The sequence below is a fragment of the Macroventuria anomochaeta genome (genome assembly GCF_010093625.1).
Source record: "Macroventuria anomochaeta strain CBS 525.71 unplaced genomic scaffold BU25scaffold_4, whole genome shotgun sequence".
In the NCBI taxonomy this organism is placed as follows: Eukaryota; Fungi; Ascomycota; class Dothideomycetes; order Pleosporales; family Didymellaceae; genus Macroventuria; species Macroventuria anomochaeta.
This window is the reverse complement of record NW_022985365.1, coordinates 249956-270866: the sequence shown is the minus strand read 5'-3', so window position 1 is coordinate 270866 and position 20911 is coordinate 249956. Positions and strand designations below refer to the sequence as shown.

Sequence of the window (20911 nt, the reverse complement as noted above, 5' to 3'; positions counted from 1 at the left end):
CTTCCTTCCCTAATCAGATGGCGCATCACGGTTACGCCCAAACCATAAGTGGAAGGTCGACTGGCCAACCCCGCGCTTTCCCCGTCAGTAGGACCTCCAAGATGCACCGAAACACCGCAAGTCGAAACACAACCACGTTAATGCGTGACCACTCAGAAAGCCTCAGTGCTTGATTAATCTTATCTAGTTCAAGCTCATGCCTGTTCCGGAGATGCTCCTGGCCACGCCATTATACATCCCGGTCGATCACCGCAATCCTGCATAAATGCCCTTCTAGATTCAGCCTTATCATAGACAATATATTAAAGAGTTGAAATACCAAGACGACGGGCTTCTGAACTTCCTGGTGTAGCCTTGGTGCCGGCGGCAGTCAAGTCGAGTATGGCAGGTGCGATGAATGCACTATAGACGACTCCTGAAGCCGGACGCACGATGGAGACGGTAGGTGGGAATTGCTACTCGTATATAAAGCAGGTCTTGGGGCCACTATCGTTATTCTCACCAGCTACCCTTCTTAAACATCTCAGACAGTCTTTGACATGAAGCTCCTCGGCGTTACCCTCGCTTCCCTAGGGCTTGCCTCCGCCGCTTCGGTTTCGAACAAGCAGAAGGTCAGCTACGATGAATGGAAGGTCTTCCGTGTCAACGGACCCTCCAACACAGCCAAGTTTCAAGAAGTTGTGAACAAGCTACAACTCGATGTGTGGAAGGGCAAGCCATCCTCCGGCGATGTCGTCGATGTCTCGGTTGCGCCTGAACAGCTTGCAGCGTTCGAGGCCTCTACCAAAGACTTCGAGACCAAGCTCATGCACGAGAACTTGGGTGCATCCATCGCCGACGAGAACACCTTCTCGGTATATGCTGGTGAGTACTTCAGACCCCAGTATTGAATATCACTAAGCAAACAAGCCGGCGCTGTGCCCAATGCCACCTGGTTCAACTCGTACCACTCTCTCGCTGATCACTATCAGTGGATCACCGACCTTGCCGCTGCATACCCCTCGAACTCTGAGGTCATCTCTGCAGGCAAGTCATTGGAGGGTCGCGACATCAAGGGCATTCACATTTGGGGCAGCGGAGGTAAGGGTTCCCAGAAGGCTGTCGTTTGGCACAGCACTGTGCACGCGCGAGAATGGATCACCACCATGGTCAACGAGTACGCTGCATACCAGCTGCTGACATCCACCGACGCCACAACCGCCGCCTTCAAGAACAAGTACGACTTCTACATCTTCCCTGTCGTCAACCCTGACGGCTTCTACTTCTCGCAGAACAGCAACCGCCTGTGGCGCAAGAACCGTCAGACCACCCCCACGGCCAGCTGCATCGGTCGCGACATCAACAGGAACTGGCCTCACAAGTCCTGGAACCAGGCCCAGGGTGCCAGTACCTCTCCCTGCGACGAAGATTACAAGGGCCCTTCTGCTGGTGATGGTGTCGAGACCAAGGCGCTAAAGGCTCAGCTCGACAGCCTCGCTGCAGGCAAGGGTATCCAGCTCTACATGGACATCCATTCGTACTCCCAGCTCTGGATGTACCCCTACGGATACACTTGCTCTGGCACACTCCCCAACTCGGCCACATATGCTAGCCTGACCAAGGGCGCTATTGCTGCTGTCAAGGCTGTTCACGGCACCACTTTCACCGGTGGCCCTATCTGCAACACCATCTACCAGGTTAGCGGTGACAGTGTCGATTACGCGCTTGAGAACGCCGGAACGAAATACTCAATGACTGTTGAGCTTCGCGACACTGGCAACTACGGTTTCGTTCTGCCTGCAAACCAGATTCTGCCTAGTGGTGAGGAGATGTGGGCTGGTCTTGCTTACCTGTTGAAGAACATGACCTAAGCACCTACTTGTAGGGAGTATGTAGCAAAGAAAGGTACGAAAAGTCTGTTCATGAACTTTGGTCCTAAGAATTACCATTCCACTGATAGTCTATGGGATTTCTCATGCTGTTGACCGAATTGCTGTGTATGTTCCGCTCTCCCATTCTCTTGCGCTCAAATGTCATTCTCGCCGTTTCCAAATTTGCATATCGGCCTAATAGTCTGAAGCTTGTCTTGTTGCAGATCCCATTTGCCATACCCAGACACACTAGCACCTATATCCTCGTGGTGCAGCTAACTTCCAGGTACTACTTAGCTGCAGTAGTAAGAGTGAGCACCCTTGGCATCGAAGAAATCAGCGCCCGCTCCGCCCCAATAGATGATGTTGCCCTAGCAGTCGTTGTCACTACTCACAAGTCAGCTTCACACTCATCTATCGAAACCCTTCCACATCATCGAACAGGGACACAGTGTAGGACTTACTTGGACATCACACAAACGCCACAGTACTGGTTGGTGCAGCTACCGTATTACTCGCCCTCGGGGAGCGTATTGCACTTGTTCGCGGGGACGGAGGTGCGCAACTCGCGCAGTCGACCGGTTCCTGCGAGGACGCACTTGCCGTAGTAGTTGCCTCGCGGAGAGGCCTGGGTCGAGTGCGCGAGGACTTAGGAGTTGTTGGCGGGCTCAGTAGGGGCGGCCTTGACGGAGGTGGTGAGGCCGGTGAGGGCGAAGATGGTGGGGAGGTACTTCATTGAGGATGTGTTGTGTTCGCCATGAAAGACTTTGTGTCTTGATGATGCTGGAGTAATAACTTGGGATTGAGAAGATGTGGAGAGCAGTAGAAGAGAGGAGGAAGGGCAAATGGGTTTGGTCTATATATTCGTACTAGCCGCTCACTCGCCGTACGAGAGGAGTGAAACGGTACGAAAAGGTGGAAGCCATTTGTTCGAAGCCCGAAGGAACACAGCTTCACTTGACCGCACAGTCACCTCTGTAAAGCGTCATCATTCGTACAGTTATGACTGTGGTTCCATGTGCAGAGCTCGATCCCTGAGGGCTTTGTTGACATTGTCTTAGATGACTACAAGCGGAATGACAACATCATAGGGGACTGCACAGTTTCACCACAACACAGGAGTCGACGCATGTGAGTTCTCCAATTTCGCATTTGCTGTTTTAAATTCTGCAATGCTGAACTCTGCCAGTCTGGCCGCTTGAACGACAGTGTTTATCCAGCACCGACAATGGAGCAGGTTCCCTAGCGCTAGCCTATCCCACGACGTAAGACGTATGGTGTTCAACTCATCCAACTCGACCATCACACCCGTCTTTATATGCAGAAGTAGCTACGAGCTCCCTGCCCACCAAACTCAGAACCAGGACCACCCCACTGAAGAATATCGCCCTGGCAGTCATCGTCCCTGCACCACATCAGCATCACATCCCTCCAGCAACACCATCACTCGTATTCACTTACTTGAAGATCATGCAGAGACTGCAGATCTGGTTGGTGCAAGTGCTGAGGCGCACTTCCTTGCCAAACGTGGTGCACTTGTAGGCCTTGCCATCAGACTTGTTGGCAGAGTTGCGCAGTGGGATCTGGGCGTTGCCTCCTATCTGTGGGCCTGGAAAGGTGTCGCATTTGCCGCAGCTGCCCTCAACGAGGGAAGGAGCGGCGGCGGTGAGCGTGGTGAGGCTAGCGATGGCTAGGAGTGTGGTGAGGTTTTTCATTGTGGGTTGGGAGCTGGAGGAAGCCAGGTCTTGCGGTTGCTGTGGTAGCGGTGTGAAGAATTTGGGGGTTGTGAAAGTGTTGACGATGGTAGGAAGGTGCGATGGGCTTGGTGGGAGGAAAGAGCAAGCGAAAGCGGAAATTGCCTGCAAGGTCACGAGTCGCTTGCCTTTCACTTCACCGTCAGTAGTGGACAGCATCGATATTCATTCTCGAGATTGTCACAATCTCAACCAGTCATTCACTTTCACTGGCTGCATGGACCTTCGCGCCCATGCAGAAGTAGGTACGGGCTTTCCTGGCATAGAAAGGATGTTTTGAGCTTGAAATCCAACTACTGTGCGCAGAAATAGCTACCAAGCTCCTCCGAGTCGAAGGATGGAGCGCCCAATGCAACCCAGGTGAAGTCAAGGTCCTTGCAATCGTTGCGTCTACTTTACATTAGCATCAAACACCTCCAGCCTCCATCTCTACACGAGTCCACCTACTCGAAGAACATGCAGATGTTGCAGTGGAAGTTGGTGCACATGCCCGTGCCCCGGCTGGGACACTTCTGGAAGGTAGTGCACTTGCTAGAATTCGTTCGCAGCTCTTGACAGCGCCTCCCCGTAGCGGTCCTGGAATGGGGTCGCAGTGGCCGCAGAGGATGTTGGGCTGACCTTGAGGAGCCGGGCGGGCGGGGACGGAGACGCTTGCGAAAGCGATGATGGTGGTCAGGTACTTCATCATAATGTTGATAATAGCTCTTGTATCTGGGTATCGGTGTCTGTGAGTAGGTCGAGTATTAGAAATGGAGCAGGTAGGGTGAACAAAAACAAATTGTGATTTCAGAGGAACGGCGCAGTCACAGTATGAGTGAGGTGGAAGAAAAGGTAGAGGCAGAAGTATTGAAGCGATACAAAGAGACTTGCATAATGAAACCATCGAATTATTACTTTTGACGTCTATAGACGTGACGGTCTACGAATGTGACGTACCCGAGGCGCCGAGGACATGGGCGTGCTCTTCTCCAACTTTTTCTCTTACAGTATATGTACTTTATGTCATTGACACTCTGCATTGTGAACTCAAGATCGTGCGGCATCTGAGAAGACGGTGCAGGCTGCTCAGTAGCAAGGCCAGTGGCAGAAACGACCGCACAAGACAGTAGGCTGACGGAAGCCGCCAGTGGTAAGGCTGATGGAGCAGGTCTGCCAATTGCAAGAGTGGTCGCAGGCAGCGCCCTGCCAGGCGCAGTTCTGTGAAGTTGTTAGAATGTGTATGCACACTCGATGAAAGCGCGCTTGAGAGACCTACTGCCTTGCAGTAGTCGTTGTGGCGGATACAAGGCGAGCAGATATTGTACCAGGGGGCGGTGAGGTCGGCGGTCACGCCTTCGTTGACATCCATGTCCTGCAAAAGAGTCAGTTTGGGTGTTCTAAGGTTTACTTCAGTGAAAGGGTAGTCCATACCTGGTTGTTGGTTGCAGCAGAGACCTCAGCGGCAGAAACCTCGAAACCGGAGATCACCCGCGTAGCATCGTCAACAGAACCAGCATTGGAAGAAGCCCATGTGCAGGTGGGAACAGGGTCATTGGTACAGGACTCGGACGCGCCGCAGCCCATGAGGACTTCCCAACGGCCGTTCTTGCACGCAAAGACTGCGCCGCCAGGGTTGCCACCACCACACTGGAGACTGCCCTCCTTACAGGCGCTGTTGGCGGGAGAGCCAAGCGTAACGGCGAGGAAGCTCGCGAAAGCGAAGAGGCTATCGGTGATCTTCATAGTGGATGCGAAGAGCCTGGTAGCGAACGTCAGCGTAAGGCGGGGTAGATTGGAGGAAAGTGAGCGCGGAAAGACAAAGAATACTGAGCAGAAAATTCTGCTGTATATACAGTAAACGCGCAGCAGGCTCACCGTCGAGTCGCAGCGGGCAAAGCCGGTACCGCAGGCGGTCCGTTGGCTGTGGTGCAGCTTTTTATCGTGGGCTCTCCTTCACTTCGGGATCGACAGTGCCTTGGACGCATGCAGCTGGACGCAGGGAGCTTCGTTCTTCTACGGTGTTCAGAGGAATCGAAGCGGAGCTGGAGTGACGATGCAGATGGTTTGATGAACAAACTTCAAGTATGCGGCGTGATAAGAGTGGAACCAACTGGTACGTCTACCGCATGACACTGCGAAAGCCTGCGGACGAGGAACAAATGCCTGTTCCAAAGTTGATCAACCGGTGCAGGCCAGATGTGGTTAGTAAAGAGATAATGAGGTACATTTAATCATTATTTTCTGTATAGTGCTTGAGAACTCTGGGCTCCGCTCACTGTAATTCGAACCTTCCTATCGGACTGTCTGGCGCAGGCTTCTGGTCCCTGAAATACGGTTTCTCGCAGTCCAGCTCTTGCATACTCTGGCTATCGAGTTCTCTCACTGGCCCTGCCCCAGGTAGCTCATGCGTTGTATTTCCCCCTCCAAGTTCATAACGTATACCTGATGCGTCCAACTCTTCGCCCAACGTCGAGGTGCTGTGGGTCTTCGTCTCTTCAGGCATAGCAGCAGCAACTTGTTGTGCCTTGTTGCGTGAGCGCTGACGGAGAAACAACAATGCTGTAGTCGTCAAGATTACACTAATAAGGACGACCATTGCGACGGCAATACCGATTATAGCACCAGTGGAGAGGTCCGATTTGTTGTCTTTGCTATTGTTGCCGCCACCCGATGTGCCGCTTGTAGCCACGGATGGTGCCGGTCCAGCTGTGTACGATGGATACTTTGATACTGTGGACGATATGGTCGGGTCTGTGCTGTTGGCTGTACAATCATAGTGTCCGTACAATTGGTCCTGGACACTCAGCCAGTTGCAGAAGCTGAGGATGTCCACGGTCGAATCTGCCCTGAGCGCTCCATTGATAGATGTTAAATGGGGCATTGTGATGTTTGAGAAGGGCCCGCTCAGTCTGGCATAGCCATCGATGGTTTCAAGCTTGTCAAAGTTCAACGATCGATCGTTGTTGCCGTTGGTTGCCAGACTGCCGTAGATCCCCGTCAATTGCGAAACGTCCAGATTGGTCAATGCTGTGTTGATCGAGATTTGGTACGAACTACCAGCGCTAATCTTATCGTACGGGAAGCTGAAGTCGGTGAGCTTCATGTTGGCAGCGATGGTCAGGGTTGTCGCTACGGGCCATTTTAGCCAATCCATGTTCTCAAGGGCCGTGTTGATGATACTGATATCGTTGACGTCATGCTTGAGGGCTCCAGTCGCAATCTCGCATCCTTTCAGAGAAGTGAGTCCAGTGAAGTCCAGCTTCGAGAAATTCGTAAGTGCGGGCAGCGTAAGGGTGGTCAGCTTGGGAAGGTTGTTCAGTATCAACGCCGAAACCGACTCCAGTGTTGTTGACGATATTGATAGGACACTGTCCGAGTCGGCGATATTGAATGTTCCCGTGACTGTTTTCAGGCCGTCGAGTGTGATATCCTCGATCCCCTTCCCTGCGACCGAGACGTTTCCGGTGAATGTCGTACATTGATTAAGCGTAGTGACGTCGTCTGAACTGTTGATTGCGAAAGAGCCTGAGCAATCTACAGGTGAATTCAAAGATTAACATATGGCACGAATTGAGTGTCGCAAAAGGTGTAACCTACCAGCAGCAGCTCCCACACTACATGCCCAGCAACACAAGAAAAGGGGGAGCCATTGTACAACGAGTCTCATAGTATAGCCCAAAGATCTCTTAGAAACATCCGTATTACTTCATTACATATAAAAAGCCAGGTGAACGAGTGACAGCTGCGGCGACAATGGCGAACGCAGGTGGAGTGGAAGGATCGAGGAAATGGAAGCCTGAGCAGATTGACGCTCGTGGGGCCGCCGAGCCTAACCACGAGCGAACCCACAACGCGTGGTTTCGAAACTGCAGTCATCGCACGCACTCCTATACGATCGTTGAACTTCGTATTCGCGAGGCTGTCCAACCAGAGTTGCGATTGCCGTTAAAGGATCTACAAATACGAGGCTGTCAGTCATGCCGTTCCGGGCAATGGCTGTTCAACACGTCCTCAATGTCAACAACTGAGCCACAGTTCGGCGTAAACAAACCGTTGATAGGGGCAGTGACCTAAACTGCAAAGTTCGTCTGGGCTAGTGGTCGTGAACTGGAGCCTTTGAAAAGTGACATGTAAACTCATGCAAGTAAGAACGTTCGTTGTTAATTTTTCGGCGAACCACTGCTCGGCTCGCTTGGATAAAAGCTGACCGAACCTGCCCGCGAGTCGAAATCCAATGCAATCCATGGGCATCTGCTCGACCGCAGCGAAGAAACAAGATGGAGGTCATAATGATGAAGTGCATTGCCGTCGCAACAATCTAACAGCCACAATGCTCTTGCATGGTGCTGATTGGAAAGTAACGTGATGTGACCTCCATCTCGTCAACGACGAGGCTTGACTGCCACTACCTTGAGTTATCAACCTAATCGTAACAGAAGAATGAAGCCACAGTTCAAACGAATTTAATGTCGCCCGCCGCTTTGCGCTCTTGTGCAGAAGACTTTAGTAATGCAATGGGCGTAGCCGATTACACGCTTATGCCGCTTCGCTCAGCCTTCTGCACTACAGCAGGCTGAGCCGAGCAGGTAAAGTGCTGTCAACCTTTCAACCTGTCTTCCAATTGCTGAAAAGTGCTCTCCACACATTTGCGCTCAGGACCATTCAATAAACTTGTTTCGTTTTCGAATTATCTCCAAGGATGTGTTCCGCGAGGTGTTCCGGTCTGTGAAGAGATGGGCGTCGACGGTGTGGTACAGATACTACTACCTCTACTTGAAGTGGAAGAACAGCCTCTTCTACGCTGTGGACCACATTCTATCTGAAAATGATGTTTATTCGTCACCTCCACTCTCTGGTAAGCAGTTTCGCCTCGTTACACTGCTACCAGGCCAAGCCGAAGACCGTATCGCGTGCGTTCTGGGAATCGAGTGTTTGAGCTCAGCTCGAGTCTACGAGGCACTGTCTTATGTCTGGGGCGAAAATCTTTACGAGAAACCAGTTCTTGTGAATCGATGCTCATTTGAGTTCACAGCGAACCTGTACTAAGTCTTGTTGCAACTACGTAACGCATCCTGGCCATGTACTTTGTGGGTTGACGCGATATTACACTGTTTGAACCTATCTGATATTTGGCTGCAGCAAAGAAGAACGCGATGAGCAGGTGCGCCAAATGAGGTCCATCTATGCAAGTCCTACGCGTTTGCTTATATGGCTTGGGATATGTGATCATTGGGGGACGCTTGCTAGTATGGGAAGTGGCCAACCAGATGTTATGAAACTAATGCAGCAAGACTGGTTTACCAAAGTTTGGACGAAAAAAGAGGTCGCTTTCGTCTCGAAAGACCCAACTGTTCTCCTAGGGGAAGCAACACTCTCCTGGAAAACCTTAGTATCCCAAGCACAACTGCCATCTCAGGCTCCAGACAGTCTTTTAGGGGACATAGATCCATACAGTGACCGTCATCTCAGTTCCAACACGGACACATCCCGACTTTTTGGCCTCAACGAAACGAAGCTACGATATGCTGCAGGCACATCAATGCCACTACTTCCCCTTCTTTACCTCACTAGGGATGCCCAGGTGTCAGATCCTCGCGACAAGATTTTTTTGCCCTCTTGGGTCTGTCAACGTCACCTACGATAAGCAACCTGGTATCAGACTACCACATGAGCGTCGAAGAGATCTCTGTAAACACGATTGTGCATCTTCTCAACGCGGAAAAGAACTTGCGATCACTCATTAGCTGAAGCGAAGTTACAAGGCCGCTGCCTTCTTAGGTGCCTGATTGGACCTCCTCAAGATTGGACTTTGTGTCAGTGCAATTCGTCAGTCCTCTTAGCCCGGCATTCTTCTCCGCGTCTGGACAGACGAACATCGTGGCAAATACAAGTGGCTCGCCACTGGGCCATTTGCAGTCGAGTGAACTTCTTGTCGACACCGTGAAGATTGTTACCACGAGACATTGGCGGGGTATCAATGACTCTCAATTCAGCACAAGCAAGCACGAAGTACGGACTGGAGTCGACGTCTATGATCTTCTGTATAGATCTGAGCCCCTCAAAACCATCATAGCTGCTGGCTTCGTTGGCGATAAAATAGATGCTATGGACGCAAGACAATACTTTCCTTGCCAAGTTCAATCTACTTGGAGAAAACCCGATCATACAGGTGCCAAGCCAACGTGATGAAGGGATGATGTGTGTTCGTTACTTCTATTGGTTTGATAGGTATAGGGCCAAAAAGTATGAAGTTTGCGTCTGCTACTGTCTAACCTGGGAACGCGGTTGCGATACTCTATGGCGGCGAAGTCGCGTTCATCCTACGACTTCATGGTTTATGGTACCAGCTCATTGGCGAGTGCTATGTGTCGGATACTATGAGGGGCCAGTTCATACACCCCTGGAAGAAGCACCAGAGCCAAGCTGGTTGTCCTTAGAAACAAGGTTTCGAGCTCCGACGACACCTCCTGCAAAAGCTTTGCGTATATCTATCAGGCGTAAATACCTCGGAGGTATACAAGTTGAGCATGCGCCCACGGGAGAGCATCACAGATGGTTTCAAAAATACACGCAACCTCACTTGTTTGCACGCTCTGCACTGTCACAACTTGTGCCATACGCTCTTACCTTCGAGACCTGCGCATACAAGTATTCCATAAAGCTCTGCCTAATCACAGCAACTTCTGGGATTTAGCCGATCATTGCTTTCGAGGAGTGCATTCTCGAGCCGCACCTCAACGCGTTTCAGATGCGTCCTTTGAATGCAACAACGTCAACTCCACGACGCGTCTAGAGCCAACCTTCTGTTCATTCTACATTCCCTAAGAACGATAATGCTTCTCCTATTATTATGCTCCATTTTGGACCATACCCTCCCGCAACGCCCCAACATTGCCTCCTTCACTGTGCTCCTCCCGGACACGGGATATTCAGATGCTGCATCTTTTTTTATCTCAGAGGTTTCTTCAGCTCAGACGGAGACTACAACGATCAAATTGACCCAGGACGGCCTCCCATGATGCCCGCTGGATACCCTTGGATCCTGCCGGACGGGTCTTGCAGCCTTTGTGGAGTGCGTGAGGGTAATGCACGTTTCTCTGTTCAAGTCGTCAATGCACCATATCAGCTGACGGTACAGAAATCGTAAAGGGAAACCGGGAAACTTTGGAGCTGCTGGTATGGAAGGACCACAAAGATCTTTTGTGCTCATAGACTACTTTTGTACACACCGCGAACTGGGTATCAAAACACTACGCTAATCAATCCTTCAAAACCTTGTTGCACCATCCTATCGGCTCTGTTTTGGTCTCTTCTGCTTTCGCCGTTCCCGCTATCGAACATCATATGCTAACTCGCTCGAAGCTGCATGGTTGTTAATAGCCCCAAGTCCCTTGCATTGACCACCACCCAATGTCTGAGGTGACCAAATTTGCTGGCACGTGGCATGTGTTGACGTTGCGCTTCTTGGTGGTTGTGTGGCTCAGACCGTTCTCAACTTCATCCGTCCTTCTGGGCACCCCAAACAATCGATTCCATCAGCGCATACGGCGAAGAGTCCAAATCCAAACCTAGCAACGGACTTTGCGAAAACACATTCCCATCACCGTTCGTAAGCGCCGCATTGATATCATCCGCGGTAAACGTATTCATCGTCGGACTCGCCTGACTCCCACCAGACTCGCTCATCTTCCTATTTAAACTCGTAGTGATGCGCAATAGTCGCTCGAGCGCCGATACGGAGCGTGTGATCGGCGTCGCGAGCTCGTTAGGGTCGACGTCCTTGGTGAAGTCACCCAGCACTTGTATGATATTCTGGAGTAGACCGCGAGCTCGCTCGTTGCGGTTGTGTTCGCCCAGGATACCGAGGAGGAGTGCGCAGCTGAGGGATCGATGGAGGGCGGCCCATGAGCGGGTTGCGAATGGTGTCATGTTTTGTAGGCCCAGGAAGGCTTCGACGGTGTTCGTTATGCTATCGATGCAGGTCTTTCGTAGTGTTTTTGAGAGGTCGAGACCGGCTGTTGTGGGGCTGATGGCTGGTCGACATAGTTCGGATGTAATGTATGAGATGTGGAGGTATAACGCCCAATGCTCCAGCTGATCGCGCATCGAGCGGCATCTTCGTGAGTCCTTCAGGTAATCTGCCGCGTCGACCATGATCTCCTGGAGTTCGTTGCGATGCTCGGTGATCCTAATCAGGGCGTCGTGGGAGGTCTGAGGTTTCTGGCGTTCGCGGACAATGTCGAGACCAACTTTGCATAAGCGGTACATGCTCTCGACATATGTTCGGGTTCCAGGCGCTGTGTGATTGCTGAGAGGAACGGTATGGTCGATGGTGGTAGTCGAAGATGCCCTATCATACGACACAGACAGTAGCGAGTCCTGCCACAGTAGCGCCCACCAAACTTTGCTCCGGAGTACCCTCTGCTGCACAGGCGTCGATGAGGGGCACATGCGGTGCAGACCGAGTGTTTGTGAAAGTCGAACCGTCAGACCCATCAGACTCCATGCAACGCCAGCGTTCATGTTGTTCGAGATGACATTCCCAAGGATCAGGAGCGTTTGTATGTTTTCGATGTTCGCGTGCGAGAGGAAGTTCGTAAATCGTAAGCATTCGAAACTGCAGCAGATGTAGACCTGTGATGTGAGCTCCCTTTCTCTCCGTGATAGTGTCGAGCACTGGCATCCTGAGGCCAAGATGGCAAAGACTAGTCCAATCCAGTGGAAGTCTTTTCCGTATATTTGCTGATCTGTCACCCCGGTGCCACTTTGTGAGCTCGCGCGGTTGATGAGGAAGAGCAGGAGGTCGGACTCAACGCCCTCGATGTCCGCAACGGCGGGATACACGGCGTGTGCGGTTTCGCGGTAAAAACGGAAGAAGCTGAGACATTCAGAGTCGCTTGGCAAGGCGTTTGCCAGCTCTGTAGCGCGGGATATCGATCCATGTGGTAGTCCCCAGAGGTCGACAAAGGGATATGTAGCGCTCTCGTTGTCCAACCCAAAGATAGGCAGCATGCTCTTCTTGCCCAGTAGGTCTTGCAAGCCTGGCGCCCATTGCGAATCTCCTCCTCGACCCAATTGCATGACTAACGCGGGCACGGAGCTGGGTCCGATATGAATCGTCTGGCCGGTGATATCGTTGCGCGTGTGGATTCCCTGCGTACGAACGTGACTATGTTCGCCATCGATGGGCGCCGAGGCAGCCAGAGGCGTGGAGGTCGAGGGTGAGAAGCCGTTGATTGGCGGTGCCACTTCTTGGACACTGCTTATCGAGTTCTTCAGCTCGGTGAGTGACTTCTCAGCCGTCTGTAACTTTGCGCAGATGCGCTCCCAGTCCTGCTGCTGTCAGCCAAGTTCCATTTTGTCTTGTGCTATATCAGGCGCACCTCACGTGGCAATGTGACCGTCCCACCATGTACGTGGACCAATCCATTGACGTTGAAGTCGTGCCCGTTCTGGCCCAGTCCCATGCTTATCCTCTTCGCAGGCGGGTGCAACTCGCTCGGGGGGTGGTAAGTGCATAGCTCTGGATGTTCGCGGACGACGCATGTTTTGCATGGTACTGTCTGATCGCATTTGACTTTTCGTTGTCGACATGGGTAGCAGGCCTGGTGAGGCAGTCAGTTCGAGTCCATCCCGGGGTTGCAGCTGCTGTTCAGCTATATCCTCCAACACGCCGGATCCCATAGCCCAACACGGTAAATTCTGAGACGTCTTCTCGCCCAGCTCTTGCTTCCTTCTCCCCCCGCAAGCATGACGAACGCGCATGACTGCGTACCTTGTATTCCCGCGCCTTCCGTTTCCTCCGAAGGATTTCGTCGACGTCTGCACGTGGTGGGGTGTCCATCATGTCCGACATGAAGGACGACGGCGCATGCGACTGCGACTGCGACTGTTGTGTCTTGTCATCCATTTTCCGCGGCGAGAGAGTTGACGATGGGTCACTTCGCGCGTAGGTTAACTCGGTTTCGGGTGGATTCCCGTCCGCCTAGCGCTGGTAGATCATTCGCTAGTCACGGGGATAGGAAGCTTACCGTTGACTTCGAGAACGCCTCGATTAGAAGATCTTGCGTTTAGAACAAGATTTCCTAATCAGTGGAAAGCTTCATGCCTTTGTCTGACTCTTCGATTATGGCCGGTGGATATTTGAGTATCGTATGCGTAAAGATTCTGTTATGGCTTGCGCAAATTGCGATTCCAAGGCTGACGATGCTCGTGCACTGCGGGAACAATGGCCCTCGAGCCTCTGCACCTCACCATCACACGATCCCAGCACGAACCTCAAAAAAACCAACGAGTAACCCTAACAGCAAATCCCAGTCCTTGCAAAACTCAGCTCTGAACATACCACATGCAGTAAGTTCCAAACAGCGTGGGAAGTAGCACTTAGTAGTGTTACACAAGGCCCGCCACCAGCGTCCTTAGAAGCACGCTATCGCTGTGAACCTGCCGGATCCAGCAACTTTACCAACAATGCATTAGTCGCGGCTTCGAGAACCTAGTCAGCACCCTGCATTAACGCAATGGATACGAAGACGTGGCTTTGATGGCAGGCTTTGCTTGTCAGATGTTCTCGCTTTCAGATTGTCTCGCGGTCTTGGCACTGTGGTCACCGCCGACATGTCATGACACTAGGACTTGGTAGTACTTGATCAGGAATGGGTAGAATGTGAAACACGCAGATTATCATTCAGAGTTGACTTCTACTTCCATGTTGTATAGGTATCGAACGCTTCAAACGGCCCAAAACAATATTATCAGCGCGCCCAAATATTGCGCAAGTCCTAATCCACCACCACGCATCTCAATTACCCAGAAAGATTTTTATAATCGCTCAAGCCACCTGCTTCTCGCCCTTATTCTCTTCATCCTCGCTGTACGCGTAGTGTGAGTGCGCACGAATCCTCGCGCCATAGAAGAAGAACACAAACGGAATCGCGCAGCAAGCCAGACCAATGAAAGCCAGCAGCGAGCTAGCCCACTGATCACCAAGGCGGTGGTACATCTGGTTGGTGAACAAGACGACAGCGGCACCCCAGAAAGACCGGAGGAAAGTCTTCGCAGCCAGTGCAGACGCCGCTTGGTGCTGGTACGAGTCGACGAGGTAGTTGTTCGCCGAGTTGTACAGGAAAATGAATCCAAAACCGACAGGGAAACCACCGAACGCTGGACCCGCCCAGTGGAGGTCAGAGTAGCTTGTCCATGCGAAGATGAAGAGCCCGATGGGGATGAGCCAACACGACACCATCATGGGGTAGAGACGAGCTTCGGCGGGTGGGTGGCCGTTGTGCTTGTTGACTAGCTTTATGTAGTGCTTGTTGACGAAGGGTGCACAAGCTGCGCTCATCAAGACACCGACGATCAGGGGGATGAACATCAGACCAGTGCTGCTGGCCGAGTAGCCCTTGCCCTGTTGGTAGACGATGGGGTAGGCGACGAAGAACATGTACAGCAAGCCGTAGAGGACCGACATGTACAGGGAAATAAAGAAGACGATGAGTTCGCGGAAGAGCAGTTGGAAGGGTCGAACAAGGAACAAGGTGAGACGCTGGCTGAAAGGACGAGTGTCGATGTCCTGCTCAGTGACATACTTCTCATCGCCGGTTTCCTTGCGCATCTTCTTGGCTCGCTTGGCAAGCAGTGTAGGAGTGTATGTCTCAGGAACAGTGAAGGTAATGAGGATCCAAACGACACCGCTGAGAATGAGCTGGATCCAGTAAAGCCATCGCCAGCCCTTGGCATCACCAAGGAAGCCACCAACGAGGGGACCGACACCAGGACCAATGAAAGGAGCGGCTGAGAAGGCGGCCATGGGTACACCTCGCTCTTCGTTCTTCCAGAGATCGGCCAGTGTTCCACCGACAAGAGACATGGGCGCGGAGAAGGCAACACCAGCAATAAAACGGGTGACTAGGAGGGTACCAATGTTTTGCGCGACGGCTCCGGGGATGGTGAAGACCACGGCGAAGAATAGTGTGACTCCATAGATTGGTCGACGACCCCAGATTTCGGAAAAGGGAGCAAAAGCCATGGGACCGACACCGAAGCCGATGACGAACAAGCTGATGGTGAGAAGTGAGACTTCCTCACTGACATTGAAGGTCTCGGAGACACCCTCGAGGTCAGCAGTGATAACGGCAGAGTTGAATGCGACGACGAAACAGGTGATGGCTACACACATTGTGCACCACCACTTGTATGCTTTCGACCAGTTCTTTGGGTTCTCTGGGTCGTCGACTTTCCAGGTAACTAGCTCGTATCGCTCGATCTTGCCCGTCTTGTTCGTGTGGATCCTTGAGATCTGACCATCGATGGTCTCTTGAGTATACTCTTCCAGATTGGCCTCGTTGCTGAGCGTTCGGATCGGAAGGTTGACTATTTCTGCGCCATCGTGTGTTGGCTCGCGTACGAGACGTTGGGACTTCTCATGCTCCACATGGGTATGGTCTGACGCGCTGGAGTCTGATGATGTTCGTGTGGGGTTCGCTGGTGAGGCAAAGTCCCTCGTCATGGGTTGTACGATTCCTTCTGTAGCCATGGTAGGCTTTCTTTAAGTAGTTATTTTCAACTAAGCTTCTTAATTCCAAGATGCCAGTTGAATAGTCAATGAAGGCTTATTAAACCACGCAGTCTTGATGTATGTAATAATGACTGGTCCGAGGAGTGTGTCCAGATAAGGGTTTCGTGGTGATCTGCGACAAGGGCAGGGCAAGAGTGATGAAATGCTGATTGCGCTCAAAGGCTGAAGACTGGCTGTGATCTGCATGATGGGGGAGGGGCCTTCGAGTCTTATACAAAGTACGGACAGTCAAACTTTGCAAGGAGCACGATAAGAAAATAGAAATTGAAGACTCCTGACGGAGTTCGCTCGGATTCAACTTCACATTAAATGTCGAATGTTTTGCTCATGGAAGCTTACCGCAGACTAGTACGTATCGGGGATGGTGCACTTGCCTTTCTCGGCGAGTGGCCTAGGAGATAATTCGGGCGGCGACCCCGTGAGAAAACGATTTTCGAGAACTCCCCAACATCAGCGGGATCTTTTGATACTCGCCCCACTGTTCTCAGGTGGTTTTCGAATGAAACGACGCAGGGTCCGGCTTTCTCGCCTGCGCACTTCTTCCCGGTTGTATGTATGACGTCAAGATGCCGATTCGTATGATAGGGATGCTGCAGAAGGTTGTTACCTCGAGGTTGATCCGCAACAATTGCATGAAAGAGGTAGAAAATGTCGTTATCGGCGCGTCCTTTGCAAATATCTGACAAGGACACAGTCAAGCAATATCTGTAAGAGGCATGTGATGCACCATTTCAGCTCGCAAGCTTTGGCAGTGAGGAAATCGGTCGGGCCTTCAATGTTCGCAACACTGAGCCCTTGTCTCTTCTCTTACGCGGCACTCTTCAAACGATGAGATGGGACCCTCAGACGTTGAGCTTGATGTTCGCCGACCTGAACCTATGCTCAATGATCCCTCACGCGTGCTATAGTTGCAGTCGTAACGAGTTGGCGCGTGCGGGCAAGAGCTGTAAAAGTGGACCGCCACGTGCAATTGAATGTCGCCCTGAAGAAGTCGATGTGGTCGCGACCTGAACGCAAGCGCAAACGCGTGGTTGGGTCGGCCGAGCGTCATGAATCGCGCTTATGGTCTAGAGCCCTATGAGGTCCAGGCTCGGCCGGTGTTTGAAGAACGAACAGTCGGTCAGACTGGTGTGGAGGTTTTGTTTCCTGTGCTGCCTTTGCTTGTGACCACCACGCTCGTGGAATGACGAGCACAAAGTGGCAGTCACATTGCTAGAGACCATGCTGTAGTGTTTTATCTGTTAGCAACCAGAACCTTTCGCTACCTTCTAAGCTTAGCAGCCATGTCTCTCGACCATGAACTACACCAATCAGCAACGTTCAAAGGACTATGTGAGAAGCACTGCATTGCCTGGGCGAGGCTTGCTGGACTCAGATCATGCCGGCTTTACGGAATCACAGCCTTGCCATGTTCGCCGCGGGATTTTCAGACAAAACAAAAATATTGTCAGACCTTCGCAATCGATCTCTTCGTTGTGACACTACAGTCATGCAAGCCCATGCAGGCTGCCAGCCGAGTGTGAGGGTCATATATTGCGGCCCGAACATCTCCTGCGCACATCGACGATGCAGCTGGGGCCGAACTCGCTGAAGCTGAGTACAGTGTACACGTTGATGCTTGGTCTTATGAAGCGCTGAAGACAAGACAAGCTCATAGGAGTCAATGTTATACGCATTGTTGTGCAGGGAGTCAAGTCGGTTCTTGAGGCTAGTTCATTGCTGAGAGGTTCCTAGACGACCTTTGCGGTTGCGCTTTTCATACCGGGGGCTCCAGAACCCATACGGAGCTAATATGAGTGCGAACAAGTGGCTTGATAGAAATTTGTAGGAGGGCAGCCTCGCTTGAGAGAACTGGTGATACGAGATGCGGATGCTCGCACGAGCAATCGGCCTGGCGGCGCTTGTTGTCGCGAAGAGCAGAGTAGATGCGATAGCCACAATCTATCTATGGAGATCTTGAGGCGCACTAAAGGAGAGTGAGCCGAAGGAGGCACGTTCCTTCCGTTTGGCCCGCTGTCGTTGCCGTTCAGTCGAAGTGGACCTCCCCCACTTCGGAACTAATCGAGCAATCACGACCAACACGGTGCCCAGAGGCAGACGGCAGACGCGCTTCCCAGAGTCCAATTGTTTGCGCTCTCGTGTTTGAATTATCGCATTGTGCTGCTATCGTTACCACACTCGAGCAACACGCTCTCGCCAGGCCCATCTTCCTCCAAGGCTGACACCACATCTCCCGATCAGCCTGCAACCTCGTCCCTCGCCATCAACAGCCCACCCGGACCGCTGGGTCATCATCAAGCTCTCAGTGCTCACTTACGGCCCGCCATTGGTCGGAAGCCTGCTGTGCCGTAGGAGGCTTGCTCTATCGAGGCCCCATCCGGCGTCATCAACAGAAGGCAGAAGAAGCAGGCAATCTGCGCCCTCTGCAGCGCGCAGTGCATTCAGCGTGCACTACTGGCTCCTGTTTCAGCTGGCAGGACGCGGTCACGACCAGGACCGGCCTTGAGGAATTTCTGCTGAGGCGTGTCACGGTAGCAGCTTCTATTAATCCGCTGGAGCCGTGTTCGAGATGGGTAAGTGCTAAGAACCCCTCCAACCCGTAAATTCCCCTCCCTCTTGCACCATCACAGTGCTCTCTCTAACTCATCTTGACACCTTTCCTGCTGACCTTTACCCCTCCAGACGACAATTACCGACCCAGTGAAACTGTGAGTACAACATGCCTCTTTACCCATTATTCCCGTATGCCCAGGCACGAGGGTGGCGTGAGCAGAAGCCTGAACTTTTAGGTGTCATGAGTAGGTCTGAGCCATGGTGAGAGGCCTGATTCGAACTCACCTCAAGTTCTCACAAGCCATTCTTCCACGGTTCGCACTCGTGGGGAAGTCATGGCACGTGACGCCGGCACCTGCCGCGCTTGTCCACTCGAGAGCTCCGACCAACCGTGGCTCACTCACCTTGCGACCTCAACCATCCAGCCTCATCGAACGTGCACAATACCCATCTTGTCGCCATTCCCCTCGTCGCCATTCGTCACATCGCAGCTGCTTAATTGTTGCAACCATGTCGTACGAAACTGACAACTATGACCAGCGCGACCGCTCTCCTCGCAGACGATCCCGCTCACCGCGACGCTCCAGACGATCATACTCCCCTCGCAGCCGCTCACGCAGCCGAGACGACTATCGCCGCAGTGAACGTCGTTCGCGATCCCCGACGGGCGGTGCACAGGGAGCAGGAAGTTATCAGTCATACGGAGCTAGCCGCGGAGGAGCGCCTCGTTCGACGGAAAACAAGGACAACATGATGCAAAGCATCCGCGACTCTTCTCAGCAGGATCGCCGCGTCTACGTGGGCAATCTTTCTTACGATGTCAAGTGGCATCACCTGAAGGATTTCATGCGACAAGGTACGGTTGCCTGGTTATTGGGATAGGTCGCGTGCTAACGCGTGCGTAGCTGGCGAGGTTCTCTTCGCCGATGTCTTACTGCTACCGAACGGAATGTCAAAGGTAATAATTGATGGCTGGTCTTGATCGTGAGAAGGATGGAGGTTGACTGGCTTTTGCTTGGGTGTAGGGCTGTGGCATCGTGGAATATGCAACTCGGGAGCAGGCTCAGAACGCCGTGGCGACGCTCAGCAACCAGAACCTAATGGGTCGGCTCGTATACGTTCGCGAAGATCGAGAGGCCGAGCCTCGCTTCACCAACCCCGGTTCCTCTCGCGGAGGTTTCGAAGGCGGCATGGGAGGCCGTGGCGGATTCCAGGGTGGTTTTGGTGGTCCCCCAGGAGGTGCGCCTGGAGCTGGTGGCAGGCAGGTCTATGTTGCCAACGTTTGTACCCCACACATTGCTATTGACGAATACAGGACATGTGGCTAACATGGACAATTAGCTACCCTACAACGTTGGCTGGCAAGATCTGAAGGACCTCTTCCGCCAAGCTGCCCACACCGGTTCCGTTCTCCGCGCGGATGTTCACATCGCTCCGGATGGTCGACCAAAGGGCTCTGGTATTGTTGCCTTCGAGACCGTAGATGACGCCAGGAACGCTATCACTCAGTTCAACGGCTACGAATGGCAGGGCCGCAACCTAGAGGTTCGCGAAGACCGCTTTGCTGGTAACACTGGCTTCGGTGGACGCGGCGGTTTCGGAGGCCGTGGTGGCTTCGCTGGAGGCTTCGGTGCTCGTGGAGGTTTCGGCGGTCGCGGCGGCTTCGGTGGCGGCTTTGGAGGACGTGGAGGATTTGGAGGTGGCTTCGGTGGTCCTGGTGGACCGCCTGGAGGACCAGGTTTCGATCCCAACGGTCCGTCCAACCCACCGAACCCCTTCACCGACTTCGCTGCTTCAGGCGGCGAGCCCAGCAACCTCATCTTCGTCCGCAATCTGCCTTGGTCTACCAGCAACGAGGATCTTGTTGAACTCTTTACCACGATTGGCAAAGTAACACGCGCCGAGATCCAATACGAGCCCAACGGCCGTTCTCGTGGAACCGGTGTCGTCGAGTTCGAGCAGAGCGCAGACGCTGAAACCGCTATTGGTACGTATTCATCCTCAACTTTATGTTCTGATGCTAAGATTTCCGCAGCCAAGTTCACAGGGTACCAGTACGGTGGCAGGCCTCTTGGGCTGTCATACGTGAAGTACACCAACCAGAACAACGGCGATGTTATGGAGGGTACCGAGCACACCGGCGGCTTGACCCAGGACCAGATCATGTAAAGCTGCTTTCAAACGAGTTTGTTTGCCTG

General features: G+C 52.6%; 6 protein-coding genes across 6 annotated transcripts; 2 read left to right on the top strand and 4 right to left on the bottom strand.

Annotated features, from left to right (window-relative positions):
- The first annotated feature begins 356 nt into the window (after positions 1–356).
- On the top strand, positions 357–2169 carry BU25DRAFT_187695 (uncharacterized protein). The gene is made up of 3 exons (XM_033700971.1): positions 357–864; positions 910–1884; positions 2148–2169. Exons 1-2 carry the CDS (start codon positions 540–542, stop codon positions 1848–1850), a joined length of 1266 nt encoding a protein of 421 aa, XP_033565625.1. The 5' UTR covers positions 357–539; the 3' UTR covers positions 1851–1884; positions 2148–2169.
- A 995-nt stretch (positions 2170–3164) lies between these two features.
- Positions 3165–3565, bottom strand: BU25DRAFT_454886 (uncharacterized protein; the record flags this gene model as incomplete). Its single annotated transcript, XM_033709902.1, has 2 exons — positions 3165–3255; positions 3312–3565. The coding sequence occupies 2 exons, from the start codon at positions 3563–3565 to the stop codon at positions 3165–3167; spliced, it is 345 nt and encodes a 114-aa protein (XP_033565624.1).
- Positions 3566–5787: 2222 nt separating this feature from the next.
- On the bottom strand, positions 5788–7405 carry BU25DRAFT_445579 (uncharacterized protein). The gene is made up of 2 exons (XM_033709445.1): positions 7181–7405; positions 5788–7117 (listed from the first exon to the last, which is right to left on the bottom strand). Exons 1-2 carry the CDS (start codon positions 7248–7250, stop codon positions 5856–5858), a joined length of 1332 nt encoding a protein of 443 aa, XP_033565623.1. The 5' UTR covers positions 7251–7405; the 3' UTR covers positions 5788–5855.
- A 3365-nt stretch (positions 7406–10770) lies between these two features.
- On the bottom strand, positions 10771–13710 carry BU25DRAFT_407088 (uncharacterized protein). Its single transcript, XM_033705449.1, has 3 exons — positions 13359–13710; positions 12967–13188; positions 10771–12916 (listed from the first exon to the last, which is right to left on the bottom strand). Exons 1-3 carry the CDS (start codon positions 13491–13493, stop codon positions 11081–11083), a joined length of 2193 nt encoding a protein of 730 aa, XP_033565622.1. The 5' UTR covers positions 13494–13710; the 3' UTR covers positions 10771–11080.
- Positions 13711–14414: 704 nt separating this feature from the next.
- BU25DRAFT_332609 (multidrug resistant protein) lies at positions 14415–16118 on the bottom strand (the record flags this gene model as incomplete). The annotated part of the gene is made up of 1 exon (XM_033702445.1): positions 14415–16118. The coding sequence occupies one exon, from the start codon at positions 16116–16118 to the stop codon at positions 14415–14417; it is 1704 nt and encodes a 567-aa protein (XP_033565621.1).
- A 3105-nt stretch (positions 16119–19223) lies between these two features.
- Positions 19224–20882, top strand: BU25DRAFT_428388 (RNA-binding domain-containing protein; the record flags this gene model as incomplete). The annotated part of the gene is made up of 5 exons (XM_033708505.1): positions 19224–19569; positions 19619–19671; positions 19739–19993; positions 20055–20700; positions 20749–20882. The coding sequence occupies 5 exons, from the start codon at positions 19224–19226 to the stop codon at positions 20880–20882; spliced, it is 1434 nt and encodes a 477-aa protein (XP_033565620.1).
- Positions 20883–20911: the final 29 nt, after the last annotated feature.

Bases quoted from the DNA above. Each gene is read 5' to 3' on its own strand.
- BU25DRAFT_187695 (XM_033700971.1), top strand. From the start codon at position 540: ATGAAGCTCCTCGGCGTTACCCTCGCTTCCCTAGGGCTTGCCTCCGCC. The intron at 865-909 runs GTGAGTACTTCA...TAAGCAAACAAG, and splicing joins CACCTTCTCGGTATATGCTG to CCGGCGCTGTGCCCAATGCC.
- BU25DRAFT_445579 (XM_033709445.1), bottom strand. From the start codon at position 7,250: ATGAGACTCGTTGTACAATGGCTCCCCCTTTTCTTGTGTTGCTGGGCA. The intron at 7,118-7,180 runs GTAGGTTACACC...ATTCACCTGTAG, and splicing joins TAGTGTGGGAGCTGCTGCTG to ATTGCTCAGGCTCTTTCGCA.
- BU25DRAFT_407088 (XM_033705449.1), bottom strand. From the start codon at position 13,493: ATGGATGACAAGACACAACAGTCGCAGTCGCAGTCGCATGCGCCGTCG. The intron at 13,189-13,358 runs GTACGCAGTCAT...CTGCCTCACCAG, and splicing joins GGAAGGCGCGGGAATACAAG to GCCTGCTACCCATGTCGACA. The intron at 12,917-12,966 runs GTGCGCCTGATA...TGACAGCAGCAG, and splicing joins CGGTCACATTGCCACGTGAG to GACTGGGAGCGCATCTGCGC.